General features: G+C 51.4%; 1 protein-coding gene across 1 annotated transcript in view; it reads right to left on the bottom strand.

Annotated features, from left to right (window-relative positions):
• Positions 1-2,428: 2,428 nt before the first annotated feature.
• The window catches only part of LOC139232731 (calpain-5-like), a 44,062-nt gene continuing 38,179 nt past the window's right edge, over positions 2,429-8,311 (bottom strand). Inside the window, exons 12-13 of the mRNA XM_070863239.1 lie at positions 6,236-6,372; positions 2,429-5,604 (exon numbers count right to left, since the gene is read on the bottom strand). Coding sequence (XP_070719340.1) covers positions 5,428-5,604; positions 6,236-6,372 — 314 coding nt within the window. The 3' untranslated portion in view covers positions 2,429-5,427. The remainder of the gene's footprint in view (positions 5,605-6,235; positions 6,373-8,311) is intronic.

Genomic DNA, 8,311 nt, shown 5'->3' with positions numbered 1-8,311 from the left:
ATAGTGCTGGACTGGCCTTTGACTGAATGTGGGACTATGAAACCACGAGGATATTTTTTCCCTCATTCTAGTGGAGGAAGTGGAGCAGTAGGAGACGATGGGGGAAAGAAGGGGAGGCAGAATGAGGAGGATGCACTCTTCAAGATATTACCCTTCCAAAGGAATTTACAGGTCACACAGGTCCTATGAAGATCTTAGTGGCATTGGTATATTGTTAGTTAGAAAATGCGCCTCACCAAAGCGGCGATAGGGGAACTGTGCCAGCTACTGCATTCAAAGTTTAAGCCACTGTCTCATTTCAGGCAGCCAGGGGTACAGTGTAATATCAGCCATGGTGCCATCAGGGCGTGTATTTGTAATTGACATTCTCCCCTCCCAGAGAGCTGGGAAATTCATCCAATTTGGCTTCACAAAAAGTCAGCAGTAAGATAGGGCCATCCAGTTTTATTGCATCGCTTAGTCTCCCAAAGTTCAGGAAGCAGTAGGTGCCATCCATATTGCTTTGTGAATTCTTATGATTAACCCACTCAACTTCTTGAACAGAAAGGGCAACCACTCTTTAATTGTCCAAATTGTGTGTGACAACAAGCGAAGAATTCTCCATATTAATGCAGGATTTGCTGCAAGTTTGCAGGATGCATTCACTTGCCTGGAAGCCGCGGCAGGCTCTCGGTGCACTAATACATGGTGGAGGAGCTGCGAATGATCGTATCGGAGGTGCGGCAAGTAAGGGTGCGGGGCCGAGAAGAGCCGAGGGCCCCAGGGGCAGCACGGGCCAGCCCACGCTGCAATATGTGTGCGCACTCGGTCCGTGCAGCAGAGCAGGTCTCCAGTCATCCTGGTTTACCCTTGCCACTTGATAAAGGCCTAGCTCTGTCAAGCCCGTGTGGTGGCTGGTGTGCAACGGTCACCACACGTTAAAAAAATCCATGCACGGGCATCTTCCACCCCTGGTGTTCAGGACTGGAATATCGAGTCCTCCATTGAAACAACTATGAACACATCCCTTTTGGTGTGGAAGTAAGTCATCCTCATTCGAGGGACCACCCATGATGACTGAGCGAGCGCTGCACTGTTGGAGGGGCAGTACTGAGTGAGCGCTGCACTGTCGGAGGGGCGGTGCTGAGGGAGCACCGCACTGTCGGAGGGGCAGTACTGAGCGAGCGCTGCACTGTCGGAGGGGCAGTACTGAGGGAACGCTGCACTGTCGGAGGGGCAGTACTGAGGGAGCGCCGCACTGTCGGAGGGGCAGTACTGAGCGAGCGCTGCACTGTCGGAGGGGCAGTACTGAGGGAGCGCTGCACTGTCGGAGGGGCAGTACTGAGGGAGCGCTGCACTGTCGGAGGGGCAGTACTGAGGGAGCGCTGCACTGTCGGAGGGGCAGTACTGAGGGAGCGCCGCACTGTCGGAGGGGCAGTACTGAGGGAGCGCTGCACTGTCGGAGGGGCAGTACTGAGGGAGCGCTGCACTGTCGGAGGGGCAGTACTGAGGGAGCACCGCACTGTCGGAGGTTCGTTTCCACACTAACTGCTGACCACACAACTTGCTTTTCTGGTCCCTGTATTAATGGACATTGTAAATGGTTCCCTCTCCTCAGGTAGTGTCCTTCTCCCTTTCAAATACCACAGACACCATCTCACTAATCAGAAAGTTCTCCACCATCACCTCCACTGCTCATAGCGATGAACCATCCCATCTCCAACCTCCCACTGCTCAGTGAGGTCCTGAGCATTTCTCCACTCCCAGGATCTGCGCCCATCTCGCCCACAACCCCATGTTTAAACATCTGCATTCAGATTCCCACGCCTCGCAGTGCACTGAAAGGGGTCTAACCACAGTAGCCGGTGACCATTCGGCCCATCGTACCTGTGCCAGCTCTGTGAAAGCGATCTAATCAGTCCCCCACTCCCCCAGCTCCTTCCCCACAGCCCTGCAATATTTTCCTCCAAGTATTTATCCAAATTCCTTTTGAAAGTTACTATTCAATCTGCTCCTACCGTCCTTTCAGGCAGCGCGTTCCAGATCACAACAACACGCTGCGTAAATAAGTTTTCCCCCGTGTCGCCTTTGGTTCTTCTGCCAATCACCTTAAATCTGTGTCCTCTAGTTCTCGACCTTTCCACCAATAGGAACAGTTTCTCTCGAACTACTCTGTCCAGACCCCTCATGATTTTGAACACCTCGATCAAATCTCTCAGCCTTCTCTGCTCCAAGGAGAACAACCCCAGCTTCTCCAGTCTATCCACGCAACTGAAGTCCCTCACCCCTGGTGCTGTTCTAGTAAATCTCCTCTGCACCCTCTCCAAGGTCTTCATATCCTTCCTAAAGTGCCCAGAATTGGACACAATGCTCCAGTTGCGGCCGAACCAGTGATTTATAAACGGTTTAAAGCCCGTGGCTCCCGTTCGTACGTTTGACTGGAACAAATGAAAGATCGAGTTCATGACTTAATTAAAAATGATTTTATTTAATAATTGCAAAACTGTAAATTGGTGAAGGCAGTGAGCACCTACTGTATGGCCTGTGCTGATAGCAGAGTACCAGTTCTGGGTTACTGAATACAATCTAACCATTGGGCAAGCTGTCTTATAACCAGCAGTGTTCCTGTCCAGGTACAATTATCTGTTCATATTTTACAATCATGCCAAAGTTTACAAAAGGTTGAGGCACCTAAATGTGCGGGATGGGGGAGAGAGCTCAGCCGAGGCTCAGTGGGTAACAATCTTGCCTCTGAATCAGAAGGTTACATACATCAGATTACACAGGGTATAAAGCACAGAAACTGGCCGTTCGGCCCAACCAGTCCATGCCGGCGTTTATGCTCCACTCGAGCCTCCTCCAGTCTTTCCTCATCTAAATCTATCAGCATAATCCTCTATTCCCTTCTCCCTCATAAAAGATGGACGTAAAAGATTCCATGGCACTATTTCGAAGAAGAGCAGGGGAGTTCTCCCCGGTGTCCTGTGGCCAATATTTATCCCTCAATCAACATATCAAAAACAGATTATCTGGTGATTATCACATTGCTGTGCGCAAATTAGTTGCCACATTTCCCACATTACAACAGTGACTGCACTCCAAAAGTACTTCATTGGCTGTAAAGCGCTTTGAGACATCCGGTGGTCGTGAAGGCGCTACAAAAATCCAAGTCGTTTATGTGTTTATCCAGCCTCCCCTTAAATGCATTGATACTATTCGCTTCAACCCCTCCCTGTGGCAGCGAGTTCCACATTCTCACCGCTCTCTGGGTAAAGAAGTTTCTCCTGAATTCCCCATTGGATTTCTGGGTGACTATCTGATATTGATGGCCTCTAGTTATACTCTTCCCCACAAGTGGAAACATTCTCCCTGTAGCCACTCGATCAAAACCGTTCATCATTTTAAATACCACTATTAGATCACCCCTCAGCCTTCTTTTGAAACCACTATGAACTCATCCCTTTTGGTGTGGAAACAAGTCATCTTCGTTCGAGGGACCACTTATGATGATAATGATTTTTAAAAGAGAGACCCAGCCTGTTCATCCTTTCCTGATATGTATACCCTTGCATTTCTGGTTTTGGGTTCAAATCCCACTCCAGACACTTGAGCACACAATCCAGGCTGATTCTCCCAGTGCAGTGCTGAGGGAGCGCCGCACTGTCGGAGAGGCAATGCTGAGGGAGCGCCGCACTGTCGGAGGGGCGGTACTGAGGGAGCGCCGCACTGTCGGAGGGGCGGTACTGAGGGAGCGCGCCACACTGTCGGAGAGGCAGTACTGAGGGAGCGCCGCACTGTCAGAGAGGCGGTACTGAGGGAGTGTCGCACTGTCGGAGGGGCGGTACTGAGGGAGCGCCGCACTGTCGGAGGGGCAGTACTGAGGGAGCGCCACACTGTCGGAGGGGCCATCTTTCAGATGAGACGTTAACCAAAGTCCCTGTCTGCTCACAGATGGATCCCGTGGCCACTATTTTGATGAGCAGGTGAGTTCTCCCTTGTGTGTTGCAGCCAATATTTGTCCCTTGAACAAGAGCAACTGATAGAAAGAAACTATTTCGGCTGGTTGGGGATTTTAGGACTAGGGTCACAGTCTAAAAATTAGAGCCAGACCTTTCAGGAGTAAAATTAGGAAACACTTCTACACACAAAGGGTGGTGGAAGTTTGGAACTCTCTTCTGCAAACGGCAATTGGTGCTGGGTCAATTGTTAATTTTAAATCCGAGATTGATAGCTTTCTGTTAACCAAAGAGCCAAAGGCAGGTGGATAGGTCGCAGATCAGCCAAGGTCTCATTGGATGGTGGAACAGGCTCGAGGGGCTGAATGGGCCTCCTCCTGTTCCTGTGTAACAGGCTCAAGGGGCTGAATGGGCCACCTCCTGTTCCTGTGTAACAGGCTCGAGGGGCTGAATGGGCCTCCTCCTGTTCCTGTGTAACAGGCTCAAGGGGCTGAATGGGCCACCTCCTATTCCTGTGTAACAGGCTCGAGGGGCTGAATGGGCCTCCTCCTGTTCCTGTGTAACAGGCTCGAGGGGCTGAATGGGCCTCCTCCTGTTCCTGTGTAACAGGCTCGAGGGGCTGAATGGCCTCCTCCTGTTCCTGTGTAACAGGCTCGAGGGGCTGAATGGGTCTCCTCCTGTTCCTGTATAACAGGCTCGAGGGGCTGAATGGGCCTCCTCCTGTTCCTGTGTAACAGGCTCGAGGGGCTGAATGGGCCTCCTCCTGTTCCTGTGTAACAGGCTCGAGGGGCTGAATGGCCTCCTCCTGTTCCTGTGTAACAGGCTCGAGGGGCTGAATGGGCCTCCTCCTGTTCCTGTGCAACGGGCTCGAGGGGCTGAATGGCTGAATGGCCTCCTCCTGTTCCTGTGCAACAGGCTCGAGGGGCTGAATGGCCTCCTCCTGTTCCTGAGTCCCTACTGAAAGCGGATGATCAGATCATGATCACATTGGTGTTTATGGGAGCTTGCTGTGTGCAAATTGGCTGCCATGTTTTCTAAAGTGCAACACAGTGTCAACTTGCCGACCCTTCCAGCTGGGGGGTCACAGGGTAAAGGTCAGTGCTTCCATCACCATCGCGAACCAGGAATTATACCTGGGGCCCTGTGGGTTAGCGCCCCTCAGTATCGCAGCAGACACTGCCCACTTCGTCTTGGAGCCATTGATGGGGGATTAACGTCGGTCGTTGCTGTAATAGACCTCCAGCTAGTGGGCGACTGTAGTAGTGCAACTGCTGATGTAAATGTCATGACGGAACATGTGACAGTCACATGACAGGTTCCTGTAGTGCCATCTTGTAGTCTGTGTGTGTATGATGTAAAGCATAGATCACAATTGTCCCCGATGGCCCAATCGGCTGATTGGGCCGGTCCTGAGGCACACACACAGCACAGGAAGATCCCAGGTTCGAGCCAACTGATTGGCCGGGATTGTCCTCACTCAGACGCCGGAGGGTCAGAGGGCAGTCAGGTTGTTGCTGGAGGAGACTTCGACCAGGAGCGATCCCAGCCGATGCTGTCTGTTGGACTTGTCCAGGAGCTGCAGGACGCAGCTTGAATCACTCTCGTTCTGGTCCGCTACAAGCATTACCTGTCCCAGAAAATCATCCCGCAGGAAATTGCTCGACCAAACCTTGGGGGGGGGCGGAGCCAGAGAGAGATAAACAACAGGTTAAATTTCATACCATGGGCGTTATTTTCCCGCGAGTGCCACGCGTGCAGTAAACACATTCAGTGCCCCATCAACAGCAAGACTCAACACCCCCATTCACCGTACCCAAATGAGAGTCAGTGTGTGTGGGAATGTACCCCAATGAGAGTCAGTGTGTGTGGGACCCGTACCCCAGTGAAAGTCAGTGTGTGTGGGACTGTACCCCAGTGAGTCTTTGTGTGTGGGACACATACCCCAGTGAGAGTCAGTGTCTGTGGGACCCGTACCCCAGTGAAAGTCAGTGTATGTGGGTCTGTACCCCAGTGAGAGTCTGTGTGTGTGGGACCCGTACCCTAGTGAGAGTCAGTGTGTGTGGGACCCGTACCCCAGTGAGAGTCAGTGTGCGTGGGACCCATACCCCAGTGAGAGTCAGTGTGCGTGGGACCCGTACCCCAGTGAGAGTCAGTGTGTGTGGGACCGGTACCCCAGTGAGAGTCAGTGTGTGTGGGACTGTACCCCAGTGAGTGTCAGTGAAAGTACTGAGGAGGGAAGGGGTTCGACAGTTGAATCCACCCCCATGAATTTCAGCCGCTCTACTCTGAAGCTCACCCACCTGGATTTTAATGGCCTTAGTCTCATGCTTCCTGTAGAACAGTCCCTTCAGGTCAAAGTCGGGGTTGGAGTTCGACTTGTGCACCTTGGATTTCACTTTGGTGCCCTCACTGCTGATCACTACGTACGCATCAGGCGCTGGGAGCAAACAGACCAGAGGATTATAGCAGGCCAGAGGGCACCCAGCCCAGCATCTCCTTACCCAAGGAAGGATATACTTGCCATAGAGGGAGTGCAGCGAAGGCTCACCAGACTGATTCCTGGGATGGCAGGACTGTCGTATGAGGAGAGATTGGGTCGACTGGGCCTGTATTAGCTAGAGTTTAGTAGAATGAGAGGGGATCTCATTGAAAGGTATAAAATTCTGATGGGGCTGGACAGACTGGATGCGGGGAGGATGTTTCCCCGGGGCTGGGCAGTCTAGAACAAGGAGTCACAGTCTCAGGATACGGGGTAGGAAATTTAGGACCGAGATGAGGAGAAATGTTTTCACTCAGAGGGTGGTGAACCTGTGGAATTCTCTACCACAGAAGGCTGTGGAGGCCAAGTCACTGAATATATTTAAGAGGGAGACAGATAGATTTCTAGAAACAAAAGGCATCAAGGAGTATGGGGAGAAAGCGGGAATATGGTGTTGAGATAGAGGATCAGCCATGATCATATTGAATGGTGGTGCAGGCTCAAGGGGCCGAATGGCCTACTACTGCTCCTATTTTCTATGTTTCTATGCCCCTCCCATCACCCTGCTCGCCCCGGACTGTACCTTTGCAGGCCGTGGGTGTCGCTGGCAAGGCCGGCATTTATTGTCCGTCCCCAGAAGGTGCCGGTGGGCCGCCTTCTTGAACTGCTGGTGGCAGCTTCGATCCAACCGGGTGGGCACTGTTAGAGGGCCGGGAAGAGTCAACCAGGTTGGGCTGGGACTGGAGTCACGTGTAGTCCTGACCGGATAAGAACGGCAGAAGCAAATCAAAGATCAATATCCAAGTCGGATATCCAGGTAAAGCTTCTGGTGTAACAGCGTGGATACCCTGCAGGCTGCCTGCAAATTCCCTCTGAGGGCAGTGCTCAATAATGTGCTCCAGGGTCTGACTGGGAACTCCACATGATGGAGAGGCTTTAATCATCCACTGATGGAGAAGGTGGCAGCATCGACCGTTACCGGTTCTGAGACGGTTCAGTCAATGGTTGATCCTTCAGGTTGCACTGTGGGCTCCTCGATAAGGAATCCATCCCATGCACAGGTACACAGTGGGGATCCCCGGAGGTCGGTACGAGGACCTCTGCTTTCCCCGATTTATATTAATGACTTAGACTTCGGAGCTTTGACCCAGCTTTTGGTCATCTTGTAATTTCTTCTTTTGTGGCTCAGAAACAAATCTATTTGTTTTGTCTTATAATGCTACTGTGAAGCACCTTGGGACCTTTTACTACATTAAAGGCGCTATATAAATGCAAGTTGTTATTGTTCGTGGGTGTACAGGGCACAATTTCAAAATTTGCAGATGACAGCAAACTTGGAAGTATAGTGAACAGTGAAGAGGATAGTGATAGACTTCAGGAGGACACAGTCAGGCTGGTGGGATGGGCGGGCACGTGGCAAATTAAATTTAATGCAGAAAAGCCCCAAGTGATCCATTTGGGTAGGAAGAACGAGGAGAAGCAACATAAACTAAAGGGTACAATCCTAAAGGGGGTGCAGGAACAGAGTGGCAGGGCAAGTTGAGAAAGCGGTTAAAAAAGCTTACGGGATCCTGGGCTTCATAAATACAGGCATAGAGTACAAAAGCAAGGACATTATGATGAACATTTATAAAACACTAGTTCACCCTCAACTGGAGTATTGTGTCCAATTCTGGGCACCGCACTTTAGGAAGGATGTGAAGGCCTTAGAGAGGGTGCAGAAAAGATTTTCGAGAATGGTTCCAGGGATGAGGGACTTCAGTTACGTGGAGAGTCTGGAGAAGCTGGGGTTGTTCTCCTCGGAGCAGAGAAGGTTGAGAGGAGATTTGATCGAGGTGTTCAAAATCATGAGGGGTCTGGACAGAGGAGATCGAGAGAAACTGTTCCCATTGGTGGA

This window comes from Pristiophorus japonicus, chromosome 20 (genome assembly GCF_044704955.1).
Source record: "Pristiophorus japonicus isolate sPriJap1 chromosome 20, sPriJap1.hap1, whole genome shotgun sequence".
Taxonomy (NCBI): Eukaryota; Metazoa; Chordata; class Chondrichthyes; family Pristiophoridae; genus Pristiophorus; species Pristiophorus japonicus.
The sequence above is the reverse complement of the archived record's forward strand: the minus strand, read 5'-3'. Positions and strand labels throughout refer to the sequence as shown.